Raw genomic sequence first — 17,036 nt, 5'->3', positions numbered from 1 at the left:
GGCTGTCTCCATGGATGCAGGCCCAGCAGGAGGAAGTTGTGGGCCCGTCTGGAGGCCACATCAAACAACCTGCAGAGCACCTTTCTCTTTGAGAACCAGGAACCACACAGCTCTTTAATCTTCAAACGCCAAGTACTGCGAGCTCCCTCACCAGCCACTGCGGCCACCAGGCTCAGATTAACAAGCTTGAAGGTACAGTAACTGCCAGTATCTTTATGGCAGCAGCTCACATCCCATCCAGAGCAGCGCTATCCAGAAGCTGTCACTCCCTCGCCATCGCTTGCTACCTGCGTGAGAATTGCAACGGGTTTCCGTCCTGTGTGTATTGGACAAACATCCACATCCTGGCGCACACACCGCCCTTTGCACTGAACAGGCTGCCATGGGTCGAAGAGGGCCGTGGACTCACTTGGCTCTGCCCAGGAGAAGGTGGCAAGGCAGACAGGAACAGACAGATTCAGAGATGAGCTTCAGGAAGGCTTTTTATTCACAAACAAGTCAGCATCATCAGGAACAGAAAGATACATCTGCCGTATGGCAAGAGCGCCCGTTCAATCAGCAGGAACGCAGGGCGTTTGCACAGAAGACTCGGGGTCACAGTAGGGGACCACAGCACCACATGGAAAGTCCCTTTCTGAGGGACCTCGAATGCCCCTGAACTAGAGCAACGTATAGACGAAGCCCAAACCCGTAAGTCCTTACTTGCTCCCTCAAGCACGAGTCCACACGACTCTGCCACACAGAGAGAGATTACCACAGCCAGAGACGTGCAAATCGGGAACGAAGCCTCATCTCCTGAAGGTCAGGTTTGATGTGTCATCACTCCTCACCAACTGCACAGGAAAGTTAGGCAACTCTCCTCCTAACTTAGTACTTCACCTAGGTGTTCCCCAAAGCCTACCACAAGCGCTTGGAGATCCCAGATATTGCAGAGCTGTGACGTGCAGAGCCATCCCAAATGCACAGCTCGGATGCCGATATGGATCTCGCACAGTTCGGTGGAGAAGAGCTTGTTCCTGCAGGTTCAAAGCACTTGCTACCTTCAGGCACTTTAGTTCCACCACAAGCAATCAGCTGGTCAGAAAGCGCTTTCTGTATGTGACAGTCTTCCCAGCATCGATTTTCCCCTACGATCGTCCAGCTTAGCCAACAGAAACAGGGTTCTTGTGGAAGGAGGCCTCCCTGGGACTCCCTCCAGGACACACAACCACCTCCCTGGCTTCACAGCGATGTTTAATCCTTGCTTTGACCAAATATTCACATTTAAAAGAAATAAAAGGCTTTCTTGCCACGTTCATCTGAAGTGGAAAACGTCAACCCACAGAGCTGGAGTTCCCTAAGCTGCTGCTGTCCATGAGGTCATGTCACGACTGCGGTGCCGCAGCTCCACTGCTTCTCCACACCCATACAAGTGCCCCACGTGCTCGGGAATGCCCTCCTACGGGTCAGGAGTCCCCAGCCTCCGTTTCAGCATCAAGTACTGCAAAAGAAAGAAAACCAAGCGTTAACGATTAAATCCCAGAGACCTACAAGTAGGAAAGCACCCACCCTTGCAGATCAGCCAGCAAAATCATTGCGCTTGGCCAGAAGACGCACGAGTCTCACCTTTCAAGCAATGCAAATAGCAGCTCGCTACGCGAGCCAGTGCCTAAGTATATACTGCTGCGTTGTACAGACAGGAGAGTTACCAAAGTAGCAGGGTCCCTGTAGCAGGCCAGGAGCAAAGTTTGTAACCAGATCTAAACAGCTCCTGTTTTCCTTCATCATTCCCTTTTTTCTTTTTTCCGCCCCTCCCAGAGAAGGAAAAAAAAGGGCACAGCCATCATCCCACCCAATCCTTGGGTAACTGAACCGTCACTGTTCAACCCCAGTCCCACCACAGGCAGCACCGCTCTGGCTGCAGACAGGCACTGGTCTGACCCACTGTTTTGGAAGAGGCAGGGTCAGGCCCGTACGTTTTTACGGCTGACAATAGCTTGTTGCAACCACAGCAACTCCATGATCAAGTGATTTCTGTAGGACTGGAGACCAGACCGAGTTCGAGGAAGCTCCTTTATGTCCTCAAGTGGAATTTCTGCGAAGAAATGGAAGAATATTATTAGAACAAAGATTCAGATTGCACCTACTGTCTCTCCCGCGCTGAATTGTTCTAACCTCTCGAGGATATTCTCAAGGTTTTGGTACTCCAAGGACCTACCGTGCCCCCCGCACTCACCACCGGCTCACCCAGACCACGCAGGAGAGCGCGCGCTGCGTGCCGGCTCCCATCTCTTACCCAGGCAGGCTTCAAGGGACTCTGCCTCCAGGATAGCGCTGTCCCACACAGAGGATACGTTGCTGTCGTTCTGCCAGTCCTCGCTCTCTGCTGGGGCACTGCACCCCTTTTCAGCGTGTTTATCGGCATCAGCCCCGAGATTTGGGGGGCTCGCTACATCGCCTTCACCCACGGAGTTCAGTTCTTCCTCACTTTGCAGACGAGCTCTAGGTTTCACGCTGCTGCAGCCCCAGTCCCGTTCTGGTTCAGAGGCGTCCAGCTCCTCCTGCGGTTTTTCCGCGCTGGCCTCATCGCTCGGTACGGCCTCCCGCGGACCTGAACACTTCCCTGGCGTTGGCTTCTAAAGGGGCAACATGCGAGAGATCGAAATATAAGGAAAAGAAAATACAAAGATCTGAAAGGCGGCTCTGCTGCGGGCCAGAGGCTCTGTCCCAGCCGGAGCTCTGCCGTTAACAGCACTCCTGCCACGACACCGACGTGCTCTGGTTTGAACCGTTACAAACTTTTTAAAGGGCTTTCCTTCCAGAAGTGGTAAAAACATTAGAGAGCGGTGCTCAGCCGCCGCAGGAGCCGGTCCAGCCGTTCAGTACGACCGGGTGAGGTGGGTGCCCAGGGACAAGACCCACAGGAGTCACCTGCACAGGTCGGGCGTTTGACTTGAGGCTGAGCTTCACCCGAAGGAAGAAATCCTCAGTCGGGGACGCGGGGGCACAAGTCAGGGGGAGTCTTACAGGCTGGGGCTATGTAATTATCGTTTTTAATTCGGCAGAAATACAGATTCCTGGGACTATGCTGCAAAAGTATCGTCTGCCCAGTCCGCCAGGCCGCACCACCCGCCGTGCCCCCGTGCTCCCCCCCTCAGACGGGGCTGCGGAAGCCCCCGCCCGTCCTGACGCACGGACCTCGGGGACAAACACGGGCCGCGGCAGGAACCGTCCCCTCCACTCCAGCTGGCTCAGGTCTCCTTCGATCTCCCGCACCACCTCCTCGTACTCTGCCCGCAGGCTCCGAAAGCGCTTCCGCAGCAGGTAACCCCTGACGCAGGCCTGCGGGCACGGGGCGGAGGTGCTGCTGGAGCCAGCCAGAGCCCCCCCCCACCCCCCGCAGCCCCCCAGCCGTTCCCCCCGCCGCCCCTGCCCCCCAGCCGTTCCCCCCCCCCCCCCCCCCAGCCGTTCCCCCCACCGCCCCCGGCCTGGCGCACAAGGAGCAAACGCGTCCCACGTCTGGAACCGAGGCAGGTTTTAATGAGGCAGCGCCGGCTGGAGCAGGGCCCCCGCCACCCCCTCTCTGCCCCCCAAAAGACACACATCCCCCGCCGGGAATCCCCATCCGGCTGTGCACCCCCAAGGGCCCCTTCCAGCTGTGCAGCCCCCCCCCTTTCTCCGTGATGTCCCTTCCCAGCCCCACGGGAACCCCCCTCAGCCGTGTTCCCCCTCAGCCATGTTCCCCCCTCAGCCTGTTCCCCCCACGGGAACCCCCTCCCAGCCAGCCCCCCCCCAGTCGGGCCCCACCGCGTCCTCCCACGGGCCCCCGCCCATCCGGGCCCTACCCAAGAACCCCCGTCCCGGGCGGGTCCCCACCTGCAGGCGGGTCACGGCGCGGAGCAGCCGCCGCCACCCCTCCGCCTCCGCCTGCGGTCCCAGCACCGCTGCCATGACCGCCGGCAACCGGGCGCTGGCTGATGGCGTCATCCGGCCGCGACGGCGCGGCGGGGGCGGGCACGCGCGCCGCCAAGCCCCGCCCCCCCGCCGCCGCCACCCGTCACTGTGGGTCCCATCAAAATGGCGGCGGGGAGCGGGAAGGGCGGCGGGAGGTGATCGCCTCGCAGGGCCCGGCCGGCCCCGCTGTCCCCGCGTTGCGTGACCGGTGTCGCCTCCATCGGCCCTTCCGCGGGGGGCTGCCCCCGGTGTGGGGCTCCCGTGGGGTCTCCTGGTGGCGGCTGTCCCCCAGCCGGGCCGGGCGCAGGGTCAGGCCGCCATGTCCTCCGGGTCGGGGCTCTCCGCCAAGTGCAGCTTCTGTCTGAGCGCGGGTCAAGGGAAAGCGCCGCGGGGATGCGCCGTCCTCCCCCCCACCGCCATCACCGCCATCACTGCCACCACCCCCATGCCGCGCCTGGCCCAGGATACATGGAGCTGCTGAGCTCCTCCAGCTGCGGGAGGCAAAGGCAGAGGCTGAGGCGCTGGCGGGGAGGCCAGGGCCGGTGGGGATGCCGGCCATGGCAGCGGGGCCGGGCAGGGGGCGAGGGGGGCCACACTCACGTGTGCCAGCAGCTGGTCCAGGTTCCTGTCGGCCGCTGCTTTCTTCTGCTCCTCGGGGAGCTCCTCCACGCAGACATCGAGGCCGAAGTGAAGCCGCGCCAGCTTCTCCTGCATCTCCCGCACGTGCTCCAGCTGCTGGAAGGAGCACTCCTTCCCTGCGCCCACGGGTGGGAGCCGTCACGGCCCGCCAGCCCCAGACACCCCCCTCCCAGAACCCCCCCAATTCCCCCTGGCCCCCCAGCCCCTCACCGAAGGCCTGCAGCTTTCCCGAGTGGAAGTCACTGAGGAGGCTGAGCAGCCCTCCCTCCATCTCGCAGACGTCGGAGACGTCGGTGAGGAAGCTGTGCTGCAGCGGGGCCCCCCGTGCTGCCCCCGCGCCGCCCGCCCGCACCCGCTCCTTGCTCGTCCTGCACGGGGAACAGAGAGGCTGGTGTCGCCCAGACCCCGCCTGGCCCCTGCACCGGAGAGGCCACGGGGGGCTGGCAGTCACCCCCCACGCCGGCACTGACCGCCTGAACCGGGCACGCTGCCTGGGCGAGGGCAGGGTGGGCAGCGGCAGCGTGAAGGACATGCTCTTGCTGGGGGCAGCGGCCGTGGGGCCCCGGCGGGCACTGGCTGAGCCAGGCAGGCCTTGGGGCTCCGCTTCTTCCTCCGGTCCTCCATGCTGAAGGGTGCGGGAGTACCGGAGCCACCGGGCAGGGACCCTGCGTGGGACAGACACAGCTCTTGGTGGTTCCTTCCCCCTGTGGGGCCTCTCGTCCCCGGAGAGGACGCGTCTGCCCCGAGCTGGCGGAGATTGGGGTCCCCCCGGGGAGCAGCGCCGGGGTGGTGCCACCCCTCCTGCCTCAGCCCATGGCGCAGCGGAGGGGCCCCAGGACCCTCAGTGCAGCAGCGTGCCGGCCACGGCCACGGGTGAGCCGCAGCAGGGCTCCACGGGCTGCGCCGCGGCTCTGTGGCAGCGGGAGGGCTGAAGCCGGGACCTCGAACCCCCCTCCCCGGGCGCCGGCAGCTACGCTCAGGCTGCGTTATCCCGGCGTCCGCGCTGGAGCATCGCGGCACGGAGCAAAGCCGGGGCCTGAACAGCGGCTGGGAGCTGCCGGCCTGGCCTCGGCTTTCAGCGTCTTCCCCAGCGCTGCAGAAAAGAGGATTTCGGCCACGCGTGCCCCTCGGGCCGAGCGACCCCAGCTGCGCTCAGCAAGAGTGGGGCAGAGACCCCAGGGGGACCCGTCACCCCCGAGGGACCCGCCAAGCACCCCCGCGCCTCGGGGCCCTTCGTGGCACGGACCCGGCGGGGGCTGTGGGAGCCCCTTTGTCCGCAGCCTCCGGCCGCCCTCCCAGAGTGCCACGGCCGCGCGGGGGGGACTGACCTGCGCCAGGCCCCGGTCCGGCCTGCAGTGCCGACCCGACCTCGTCCCCGAGCCCACCGGACACCCCAGCCCACCGGACACCCGTCCTGCAGCCCCGGAGCTGGGATTTGCATTTAAAGGGAAAGGGAACTTCCTCCGGCTCCGGCGTGTCCCCAGGGCGGTGGCACTGCCGGACACCGGCTGCCCGAGCAGCCCGTGGCGTGCAGGATGGCTGGGCCTGGCCCCGACCGCAGCACCGGCAATCAGCTTCGTGCGGGCATGGAGGAGAGGGCAGGATCCGGCCCACGGTCCCGCACAGCTGGAGCAGGCGCAGCGGCTGCGTTGGCGCAGCGAGGGTCTGGCGTGGGTGACAGGGTCCGCTCCCGCGTGTTTTCCCCAGGAGTGGCCCGGCAGACCTGGGGTCACCGCCGGGATTTACCCTGAGTGTCCCCCCCCCCCGGCGTCACCAGACTCGTGTGATCGCAGGATCCGCCTCTGGAACCAGCCGCCAGCCCTCACGCAGGGGCAAGATTAGACAAGTCCCGTCCTCCCAGCGTACACAGAACTGAACGCGGCCGCTTATTTAAATCATTGCAGGACTTTAAGCCAAGCTTAAGAGATTTTGGAGCCGATGCAGACGCCGGGGGCTGGCCTGTCGGGGGTTTGATACCACCAGGGCCCAGATCCCCGAGGCAGGGAGGTCTGACCCGGCTCACGGGGAGGGAGAGCCGCAGGGGCTGGGGGTCCCGGGGACAGATCCACCCGACCTTCCCCACTGCCCCAGCAGCGACGTCCCAGCGCCATCGCAGCAGAAGGTCCCTCCTTGCCTCTCCCACCTCGGCCCGCTGGGAACGCGGGGCCAGAGCCCCTGGGAGAGAGGGAAGCCGTGCCCAGCAGAGGCTGATGTGGCCGCCCCGCTCCCGCCCCACAGCCCAGCACCCCAAATCTTCACTCCCAAACGTGGCCTAATGAACGAGAAACAACAGAGGCAGCAGCAGCGAGGTTGGGTTCTATTGGATACAAAGATACATACAATAGCCCCCGCAGAGGTTATCTGTACCATAACAGGGAAAAGAAAAAAAAAAGGGGGGGGTTTGGTGACTTTCTAAGAGGTTTTTCTTTTACGGAAAGAGCGGGAAGAGAAGTCCAGAGCCCGGCTGCAGCCCTCGCTCAACCCGGCTGCTGGGAATGGGGTGGTCCCACCAGGCCAGAGCTACAATCGCTTGCTCGGGGGCTCCTGCTGGCTCCTTCCAGAGGCAAACGCGTCCCTGCGCTGGAGGAAGCAACGCTGACGGCGAGGGGCCAGAAGACAAAGCCACGCTGAGCTCCAGGGAACACTCCCCATGGATGTTCAAGACTGTGGCTCTGCGGAGACTCGTCAGACCCTGTCTCTGCGGCAGCTAGCCACCTTCGTTAGACCTGAACTCGCTGGAGTCCCCGCGGAGGAAAGGGGGACGTGGAGGCGGCTCCCGCGGGCTGCTCCCCCGGCAGCGAGGCAGGTCCTTCACGAGGGCACCGTACAATGGCGGAGAGAAGATGCAAGAGTAGCTGCGTTGCCGGAAGAGAAACCAAAGCTGTTCCAGTGAACGCATCCACGGCGAGGAATGGCTCCGGCCAGCTCGCTTCAGCTTCAAGCAAAAGGAAGGCAATGCTGAAAATAAAGTCTGCTGTAAAGAGAAGCTGCAGCAAGGAGGTTTCCAAGCAAGCAGAGGTCTCCCAAAAGAATAGCGAAAAGAGAAAGTCTTGAGAAACTAAGGAGAAATCCCCCAAGCCCTGTGCCAGCAGGCCCCACGTCTGTCCACAAACGCCCTCCCAGCACAACAGGGTCCTTCGGGCGAGCGCTTCACCCTGCGGGCAGAGGCCGCCGGGACCCTCCCAGACACAGCGGCGCTTGGGAGATGCTCTTCTGAGAAAGCAGAGAGGGAAGGGAGGAAGGGGGGGCTGTGAGAGCACCAGCACGGCCGGACTGGAGGGCCCGCGGGGTCTGATGCTGCGGGAGGGACCAGCCCACAGCATGGTCCTTGTACTGGTCTCGGCGATTCGGCTTAAGCAGCAGGTCGTGGAGCAGACGCAGGTTTTATCCTCCTGGAGCCCCAGCTCCGTGGACGCCTCCGAGACCGCCCGCTCGGCCCCGAGGGATGGGCCGGGGAGGTCCTGACACGGGGGCAGAGGAGCTCAGGTGAAACCTCCCCGTCCCCTTGCACAACTGATGACACGCGCTTGTGCAAAACACTTGGGAGTTAGACCTTTGGATTAACTGTTTAATACACTTGTGCACATGTGCGTATAGCAAAGAGGCAACTGTGAATCATAAGGCTATTGAGACATTGGCAGGTTCCGGGAAGAGCAAAGGCCCCGCGGGAGGCCTGGGTGAACCGCGCACCCCCAGTTTCTCTGCTTCTTTTTGTCCCCGTTCAATACACAAAACCCACGCAGAGGAGGGGAAACGGCCTCTTTCGCCCTCGTTTGCTCAGCTCACACGCGAGAGAGCTGCCAGCCAGGGCAGGAGAAAAGAAGAGCAAGTCCGGGAGCTCCCTCCTGCCTGAGGCAGAGGAGGGAAGGAGAATCCAGCGCTGGGAAACGCTTCGGTTCTCCCCTGCTCAGCTCGTTTGCTTTCACTCCACGCGAGTGTCGCTGCGAAGGCGGAGGCGGCGACACATCCAGCCGTCCCAGCGCCGCGTGCCGGGGCAGATCCACGCGCCTGCTTTCCTGAGCTGCGCTCGATTTTAGGGGAGTCGCAGCCTGCCAATGACAAGGTCTTTTAGTGAAAGGGACGATCAGTTGAGTCTCCATATATTAGTTATTCACGCACACGCAGGGAGGTGGGTCGTTCTAGTTTTCATGTATATCCATATATAAAGTGTACGTTGCCCTGCACATATTTTATATATCATATATATATCATATATATATATATATAAAATTTTAAAAACCCTCCAAAACCCTAAGCTAGGAAATCTCAAATCTCCAGGAGGGCCGTCCTCTCGCGCCTGTCCAAGGACCAGGAGAGGGGCATCAGGTCGAGTCTACGGAAACATCCACGTTACCCTCCCTCGCCCTACCTCTGCCTACCGCACAAGGGGCTCAGTCGGCGCCCTCAGCGCCGCCCTCAGTCCCGCTCTGCCCCAAGGCTCCTATGCTCAGTTCTCCCAGGCTCTCCGCAGGATCCGTGCCGTGCGTCGGCTTTCCCGAGTGAAGGCAATCCTCAGCCAGGCGCTGCTCTGCTGGGGCACCTCCCGCCGCCTCGGAGCCGTCCCGAGATGGGTCCTTCAAAGGCTCCAACAGGTCCGTGTCTGCCCGGGGCGCGTGGGCACACAGGTCCTGCACCTTCTTATTGAGGTCGTTGCGCTCCGTTTGCAGGGCTCGGCACAGTTTCTCCAAGCGCTGGATTTTCACCTGAAGCCCCTCTAACTCTTTGTCCCGAAGGGTTTTCTGCAAATAGAGAGGCAGTTCAGACTCTGCCACGCTGGGGACAGAGAGGCAGAAAGGGAGAGAGATGAAACCTCAAAGGGAAGCTCAAGGGGAAAATACTTGTGACCAAGCAAACATTTGGCATTCAAAGAACCTGATGCTATCGGCACTGCTTCTTTCTTCCTTTGCCCCCCCAGAGGCCAAGTGCCGCCGAGACTGTCTGACTTCTTCCGCGCACCTCTGCACGAATTAACCGTCGCTTCTGCCACGTGGCAGAGGGTTCCTACCACCACGTACAGGGAAGGAAATCAAGCTGAAGGGAAAAACACAACCCGCCCCCCCCCAGCCTGCCTGCCATAAGACAGGAGCTGTCCTGCCGTCCCTCAGCTCCAGCCCAACGCCGCGCAACACATCACCACGCTGCTCCAGCTGCCTGCCTCAGCACAGAAGGACAGCCAGAGCCTCCTCACCTCTTCAGCCATTTCCAAGAGAGCCTTGTTGCTGCTCTCCCAGCGAGAGCGGTACATAGTGGTCTCTTTCTCCAGCTTCTTGATTTTCTTAGTCATCTACAGAATCACAGTGACAAAAAGGGAACAAATAAGCCACAGGCAGAGCGCTGCAGTCAGTTCCATCTCATCTGTCCTTAAAAACGGGCACCCGCTATCCCAGCGCAGACAGCGAGGTTCTGCTGTCCTGGGAAACGTCTCCTTGTCTCGCTGCAGTCAGCTTCACCCGTGGGAAGCACTGACCAGGTAACGACAAACCAGGAGACAGGGCTAGCGCTGCTTGTTCTGACGCAGGTGGGGCACAGCAAGGATGGTATCCATCTTCTACGAGCAGCCAGCTCGTGGCTGATTTCATGGTATCAATCTTCTACGAGCAGCCAGCTCGTGGCTGATTTCAATACCAGCAAAACCAAACAAAACTACAGAGCTGCGGCTCTTCCAGCTCGCAGAAGCAGTGAGGAGAGACAGACAGGCAGCGCCTCCAACCCACGCAAGCTCTGCTGGGCAGCAAAAGTGTTACCCACCTTCTCCATCTCCTGTTTAAATGTCGTGAACACTTCGCTGCTTTTGGAAAGGGTGTTCTGGAATTCTTCAAACTTCTCTGTGTAGAGAGCCAGCTGCGGGGAGAGACAGCGTTACAGCTCCTCCCTGCTCACCGCGGCACCTCCTGACAGCCTTCCTCAGGAGAGGGGAGATGTCAGCCAAGAACTGAGCTGGTTATCTTGTGACTGGACTTTATGACAAACAAACTGGCAGCACGGAGCTGCTCTGCCAACTTTAGGTACCGGGGAACGTGGAAAAATTCTTTCCTAGGGAAACATCCTCAGAGACGGATGTGTTCTGCAAACATCTCCCGGCCTTGGCAGGAGGCACTTGCTGGCTCTGATTCAGCAAGGTACGATCACACCACTGCTCCCAGCACTGGGAAACGCACTGGTAAAAACCAAGGCCCCTTTCTCCCAGAAGGCAGAATTGCTGAAGGAAGTCTCAGCTCACATCGTGCTGACACAGGCTCACCAATACCGAACCCAGGAGCAATCCTGCCCCTGTGTTTTCCAGATTAAGGAACTTTGGGTTGTTCCCTGCTTAGGGAGGAAGGAAAAAAAATCCCCAAACAAATAGCCAGGCTGAGCACACAGACCAGCTAACTCACCTGCTGCTTGAGATGGGTCTCCTGCTGCTTCATCAGCTCACACATCCTCTGCGATTCCACAGCTTCCTTCAGCAGCTAGGGAAGAGCAAAAGCAGTTACCCGGCTGCCACCAGGGAAGGCTCCCAACACGTCCCTGCACGGCTGGCGCTCGGCCCGGAGACGGGAGCGGGCTGGGAGAAACGCAAAGAGCAGAGCAGGGCTCCAGCCTCGCTCCTGAAGGCGCCGGGGGAGCGGTCACTGCTGGGCGTGCAGGAGGCCTGGGATCGCCCGATCCGATCTGGGCTCTGCACTCAGGGCTCCAACGGTAACAAGCCTCCACGGAGGGAGAAGGCAAAAAGCAAGGTGCTCGCAACCATTAGAGAACTGCTCTAAGACTTACAAAGTCTTTCTCCCGCTGGTGTCTCTCCTCTGCCTCCTTCAGCATTTCCTGCGCCTGCTGGAGCTTGGCGTCCACCAGCTGCTGCTGCAGGTCCTTGTGTTTGAACACCTTATCAATGTGCTGCCAAGGGAACAGCACCAGTCACTGACATGCTCAGCCCAGTCCTTGCTGCCCAGGCAGCGATCCCAAGGGAAGATCCCAGAGCCCAGAGGCCCCTTCTCCCCTCCAACAGCAGAAACACGCTTCACTGGGCAGACTGGCTGCACCGGAGCAGCCCTACACCAGGTCTCCCGCCCTGACCCACCTCCTCCCGCAGCTCGTACTGCTCGATGAGCTTCTTGAGCCGCTCTGCCAGCTCCATGTTCTCCTGGCGCAGCTTGGAGTTCCTCTCGTTGTGCTGCTCCATCTGGAGCTGGATGTCGTTCAGCGTCACCTGGAAGTGGGATGTCACCTCCTTCCGCTTCTCCTCTTCCTCCCGTGCACGCTGGACACCCTCCTCCTGCGTGAGGAGGGCAGAGACGGCAGGGACGTGTCAGCCTCTGTGCTGGGCAGGGAGGTGAGCAAACTGCCCAAACTGCGACGCTCTGAACCCGCCCAGCCTCCCACTATTGCTTCTGTCAACCAGGAAGGGACTTTGGGCCTTTCCCCTCCCTTTCTCCAGTGAATAAACCCTGAAATAACGCTCGGGTGCTGTGGATAATGATGGCTTAACAGCAAAATTAAAGCACTCTGCCCTACTGTGGGCAATCACTGGTAAAGGTAAGTTTGCCAAAACGGCTCACAGCAAGTGATCCAAGTGCTTGGGATGCAGCAGCTCTCGGAGCAGCGCCCAGGAGACACTTGCCTTGAGGGTGCGGTTGTGTCTCTGGAGCTCGCGGCACAGGCTCTCCAGCTTGCTGCGGGCCAGGATGGCCTTGCTGTGCTCACTCTGCAGGTGATCCTTCTCTTGCACCAGCTGCGTCTGCTTCTTCTGCAAGATCTTCATCTGTTTCTGGGAGTTACGGTGCTCTTCCAGCTAGGACAGGGGAGCAAAGGGCACGGATGCAGCAAGACTGACCAAGGCAAATACACTGTGTCCCGATGAGGGGACACGGGGATCAAAGAAGTGCTCTCTGTGCTCTGAGAGGAGGACAAGAGCTTTATAACACAAAAGATGCCACTTTTGAGCGGAGCGGGAGCCCAACGTCCCCTGGACAGGGCCTTTCTCCTTCCTGAATTCCTGTCCTGCTGGAATCTGAAAGACTTGCACATTCATCCAGCACCTCCGCGCACGTGTTGCTCAAATGGAGCAGAGCTCCGAGCACAGAAACCTGCACACGTCCACTTTGGACATGCACAGGCAGTCCCACACCTCTCCTCTGTACCAGATCCATGCACAGAACTAGATCTGTGCCTAGAACTAGCTCTGGTTAAACATGGCATCGGACTTTGTGTGTGTTGTACGGCTGAATGTGCACACGCAGCAGCATGGCGACTCTGCCAAACACACGTTTCTTGCTAGGAAATGATTAAAAGAAATGGAGTGGCTGAGTGGTGGAGACGGCAGAGGTATCTGTGCGGTCTTCTGTCACAGCTGGGCCTGCCAACTCACAGCTCAGCCCTGCCTGCAGAGAGATCAGGACACGCAGGCTCAGCAGAACAGACCTGGCCACAATACACTCCTGGGACAGGACGGGCAAGAGATGCAGCTTCCACGTGAGAGGAGCAGAGAGAAAACAGATCCGAAGTCCTCTTACACGCAGATTTGCCAAAAATACTCCTGTCCACGCTTACGCTTCTGCAAACAACAACGCCTGGCTGGACCAAGCAACACCTATCCTCTAATATTTGGATATCCAGCACTGCAGAGATCCCAGAACATACGCTGCAAAGCTACACGTGTGTTCCTGGACTGTCCCTCTCAACGTCAAGATAAAAAAATCTACAGCCATCTTCTGCCTCCTCAAGCAGCTCCCGTGCTCACTGCTGCAGTGTCCTCCCCAGCCCCAGAGCCCGGAACAAAGAAATAAGCACTCACCAGCTCAGCGTATTTCTTGCACAGTGCTGCTAGTTTCTCCTCTGGCGTGCTCAGGGTGTTCAGCGTCTGCATCAGCAAAGTGATTTCTTTGCCTGGAATGAGACACAGAATTGAAATAAATAAATACATAAAACAAAATCACTTACACCCGAGTTCTGGCTCATAAGGGCAAAGACAGGAGAGACAAACCAGGTCTCGCAGCCGTGCCCGCCCTGGGCCACAGCTACCGTCTCCAGTGCCTTCTCAGGGCTCAGCCCCACAGATTTCACCACGTACAGTGGGTGAACAACTGAAGCAGCTGGGGAGGGACCCGGTTTTCAGAGGGGGAAACCACCACTGGGCTGGCTAGAGAGAGTTGTGTCCAGCAGAAGAGAAATCCACGGAATTCAGAGGCTGCAGCAGCACCCAGGAGCAGTCAGTGCCTTTGCAGCACTCGAGGCATTTCCTCACGCACCACAAAACACGATGCTGTATCGTTCCCAAACACTGCTGCACATCACGCACCCAAGGCGCTTACTTCACCGCGGGCAATTAGCGCAGTATAAAATCAACGTCTGCACCGAAGCTCTCAGGCTGGCAGCACAACCAGAGCAGGGAACCTCTTACCTAGGCCCTTCGCCTTCTTCTTTTCCTGAGCCTTCTTCTGATCCCGCTCCCCACACTCCTCGCCGGGTCGAAACTCTTCGGTACCCTTCGTGCTTTCCTTCTCGCCGTTCATCTCGGGGCCGCCCGTCTCCTGGTCACCGTTCCTCGGGGACTCGCTACGACACTTCTCGGCTTCTTCTGGCTCTGCGGGCTCGCTCTGCCCGCCGTCCTCGCCTGGACCCTCCTGGCTGGCATCCACACAGTATGTGTTCAAGATGTCCTCAAGCTGTCTGCTTAGCTCTTCGGAGACGTCACGCACGGCAGGCCGGGAGGACTTGGTGTCCTCCTGTGCAAGAGGAGCTGTGGGAGACGGGAACACAAAAGCCTGAGACTTCCCCCACATCGCCTATTCTCTGGTCTCCATAAACACACGGCAAAGGGAAGGTTTCCCGAGCACCCCACCGCACCAAGGCTGGCTAAACTTCCAGCAACATAAGCTGCTTTGTTCTGGCGGCGTCTCCAGCCAGCTGCCCTGACAACGGAGGTGCATTCCTAACAGCCTCTCTTTTGATCACGAGAGCATGACCAAGCCCCTGACATCTGTCAAGAGCAAAGATTCCCCCCCCTCCCCACCATCCTTTAACGAAAGCAGGTTGCGTGTGTGCTTTCCCTCGTAGGAACTGCCTGCTAACATCCCCAGAGCCAGGCTTTTTTACATTACAATAGATTTTGAAACCTGAGTTAGCCTCTCTCCTCACATATAAGAGCAGCTGTACTGTCTCAGATCAAACGTATCTTGTCCCCAGCAGCGGACACTTAGGGAAAGAGCAGGCAACACATCCTTCAGTACGCTGCCTTGCTTCCAAAGTTCCTCCACATGAGAGACTTACAGCGGGTGGTTATTAAACTCACTCTACTCGCTGTGCGTTTCCTACATCCCGCCTTTACTAGGCATCAGAATACAAGGCAGGGTTCATTTTAACCAAGCACCTACTCAATTAGACCTGGTTTTCATCTTCCAGAGAATAATTTTTATGAAGTGCCAGTAACAGGGCAGGTCACTCAACGTAACGCCGCCCCAAGGAAAGAGTTATCTGACACATTCTGAATGGGACCCTTAACATCTAAGCAACGATAAACAAGCCATCGTTTTCAGGTGAGAATCAACTCCACGCTTTGGTCAGGAAGCGGTAACTACTTCAGAACTGTACACACACACAGAAACAGGAAGAAACCAGGATTTTCTGCCCCGGAAATCACAGCTGCTCTTATAAAAGTAAAAAGAGCTGGATACAGCTGCCCACCCTCACACAGAGAAAGCAACACCCTGACTCTTTCCAGGCTCGAAACCCACCCTCACGCGTTTCCTGCGCCTCGCTGCTCGGGCTGCCAGCACTGCCATCAGCCGCGGGCAGGGAGCGGCGCGCCCCAGGCCCTGGGGACTCCCCACCTTCCAGGGGTGCTGCGGCCTCCGGCGAGTCGCCCTCCTCCAGCACCAGACCGCTGCTCATTTTGGAAGAGCTAGCAGGCCGCGGGGCTGCTTTGGTCTCCCCACCTTGGTTCTTCATCTCGACCTTTCTCCCCGCTCGGTCTCGACAAACCCTAGAGAAAGCGAAACAGCAACTATGCTTAATTTTAAGCAGTAACAGTCTGGAGGATTTTAGGAGTCATCAACCTGGACTGGGAAGGAACTTGTTCTCGGCAGCGGCTGCCATCCGCGGCTCCGTGCCGAGGAAAGCATCATTTCGTTTTCAATTTGCACCTCACCGCAAAGGTCTCCGTATCAGGATAACTCCTCTTCCAGCTGAGGAGAGCTGGAAGCAGCCCCTCCTAGAGCAAAGCAGCATCTCCCGACTCACAGACGGCACGCAGTTTTCCTAATCTGCTGGGCAGAACCTTCTCAGCCCCGGCTGTCCTTCCCCCTCGCCCCCACTGTGTTTTACTCTTGGATTTCAAAACTCGGAGCAGTCTGTGCACGCCGACAGAGAAACCCCCTCCCTGCGGCGGGGGACCCGGAGCCCAGAACCTCAACAGCAGAAAGGCAAACACCTACTAAAACCGCACAGCCGGCTGAGGAAAGCCCGCAGCTCCACGGCAGAGCTGGTGCTCAGCACTGAAAAGATCACCCGGCATCGCCGTGAGCCAACGCTAACAGATCGAGCCCAAATCCTGGCTGCTCTCTCCTCATCCTCTCTCCCTCCGCAGGGTATTTATGTTCTCACCCTTCCCACCCGCACCCTCTGCTCTAGTTATGACGCTAATTACGGAGCAGAGGCAGCCGATGCTCCTAGTCTAGAGGCCACGGATCGTTCCACGAGAAGTGGAGAACAGCTTTTCTTGCCATTTTGCAGCAGTCACACAGAGACCTCGGCTCTTCCTCAGAGAACAGCCCAGGACAGGGCTTATGAAGGAAAAAACGCAAGAGAAAATTAGCAGCGGCAGCAGCCAAGCACATGTGTCATCCACCCACGTGCAGGCTGGAGGCCGTGCCCCCTCCCACGGCGGCCCTGGCAGCACCGCTTCACGCCGCACACATGCCCCAGAGCCTCGGGCGCTCTTTTTCCTCCGCTGCTGTAAATAGCGCAACTCCTGTGCGCTTCCCGAGGCTCTGATGGACGATAACCGGCTCCGCAGCACCCCACGCGCCCTCCGCACCCCAGCCCCGGGGCGAGAGGCAGCCGCTCTGACCCTGCCTCGGCCCTCGCCCCCACCCTGGCTCCCCCCGGCAGCCCCCTGCCCCCTCGCCCCCAGCCCACCGCCCCTGACGTGGCCTCCTCAGCAGCCCCTGCCCTTGACACTGGCACCCCTGGCCCGGCCAAAACCCTCTCCGCGCCCCCCCCGAGCCGATGCCCCTGCTCCTGCCCTACCCCCCTCGTTGCTATTTTTGCCCCATCCCTAATTAACACCGACCTCCCAGTCCGTACCCCCCCCCCCCCCCCCCATCCCGGGACCCCCGTGCCCCCCGGTGCAGCGCTCCCACCCTGCCCCCGTTAGCGCCCCTGCCTTCAGCCCCGTATGACCTCCCTCCCCCATGACGTTAAAAGCAGACACACGTCTCCCCCCCCTCAGCACCGCAGTGACGTCATGCACGCATCCCCGTGTCGTC

The 17,036-nt window shown here is 59.7% G+C and overlaps 3 protein-coding genes across 5 annotated transcripts; all 3 read right to left on the bottom strand.

Moving 5' to 3' along the window:
* Positions 1-49: 49 nt before the first annotated feature.
* On the bottom strand, positions 50-4,019 carry IQCC (IQ motif containing C). 3 transcript variants are annotated; one of them, XM_050910046.1, is made up of 5 exons: positions 3,856-4,019; positions 3,178-3,321; positions 2,276-2,615; positions 1,956-2,074; positions 50-1,480 (listed from the first exon to the last, which is right to left on the bottom strand). In XM_050910046.1, exons 1-5 carry the CDS (start codon positions 3,964-3,966, stop codon positions 1,439-1,441), a joined length of 756 nt encoding a protein of 251 aa, XP_050766003.1. In that variant the 5' UTR covers positions 3,967-4,019; the 3' UTR covers positions 50-1,438. The 3 variants fall into 3 exon arrangements, with proteins under 3 accessions (XP_050766003.1, XP_050766004.1, XP_050766005.1); XM_050910047.1 differs by having other exon boundaries at positions 2,276-2,612; XM_050910048.1 differs by lacking the exon at positions 3,178-3,321.
* A 209-nt stretch (positions 4,020-4,228) lies between these two features.
* Positions 4,229-5,704, bottom strand: CCDC28B (coiled-coil domain containing 28B). Its single transcript, XM_050910049.1, is given in 6 exon segments — positions 4,229-4,294; positions 4,402-4,424; positions 4,534-4,688; positions 4,783-4,940; positions 5,043-5,115; positions 5,118-5,704. Coding segments are annotated over 6 exon segments (540 nt in total). The 5' UTR covers positions 5,197-5,704; the 3' UTR covers positions 4,229-4,242.
* Positions 5,705-8,056: 2,352 nt separating this feature from the next.
* Positions 8,057-17,034, bottom strand: TXLNA (taxilin alpha). Its single transcript, XM_050909999.1, has 11 exons — positions 17,003-17,034; positions 15,381-15,532; positions 13,952-14,290; positions 13,346-13,437; positions 12,173-12,343; positions 11,633-11,827; positions 11,329-11,448; positions 10,950-11,024; positions 10,321-10,413; positions 9,761-9,856; positions 8,057-9,311 (listed from the first exon to the last, which is right to left on the bottom strand). The coding sequence occupies exons 1-11, from the start codon at positions 17,014-17,016 to the stop codon at positions 8,964-8,966; spliced, it is 1,695 nt and encodes a 564-aa protein (XP_050765956.1). The 5' UTR covers positions 17,017-17,034; the 3' UTR covers positions 8,057-8,963.
* Positions 17,035-17,036: the final 2 nt, after the last annotated feature.

The sequence above is a fragment of the Gymnogyps californianus genome, chromosome 22 (genome assembly GCF_018139145.2).
Source record: "Gymnogyps californianus isolate 813 chromosome 22, ASM1813914v2, whole genome shotgun sequence".
In the NCBI taxonomy this organism is placed as follows: Eukaryota; Metazoa; Chordata; class Aves; order Accipitriformes; family Cathartidae; genus Gymnogyps; species Gymnogyps californianus.
The sequence above is the reverse complement of the archived record's forward strand: the minus strand, read 5'-3'. Positions and strand labels throughout refer to the sequence as shown.

What these genes read in the sequence shown, in the direction of transcription:
- IQCC (XM_050910046.1), bottom strand. Translation starts at nt 3,966, where the DNA reads ATGACGCCATCAGCCAGCGCCCGGTTGCCGGCGGTCATGGCAGCGGTG. An exon ending in GCGCCGTGACCCGCCTGCAG is followed by an intron (nt 3,322 to 3,855) that starts GTGGGGACCCGC and finishes CCGTGCCCGCAG; the next exon opens with GCCTGCGTCAGGGGTTACCT. An exon ending in CTATTGTCAGCCGTAAAAAC is followed by an intron (nt 1,481 to 1,955) that starts GTACGGGCCTGA and finishes TTTCTTTTGCAG; the next exon opens with TACTTGATGCTGAAACGGAG.
- TXLNA (XM_050909999.1), bottom strand. An exon ending in GGCCGCAGCACCCCTGGAAG is followed by an intron (nt 14,291 to 15,380) that starts GTGGGGAGTCCC and finishes CGTCTCCCACAG; the next exon opens with CTCCTCTTGCACAGGAGGAC. An exon ending in TTAAACAGGAGATGGAGAAG is followed by an intron (nt 9,857 to 10,320) that starts GTGGGTAACACT and finishes GTGATTCTGTAG; the next exon opens with ATGACTAAGAAAATCAAGAA.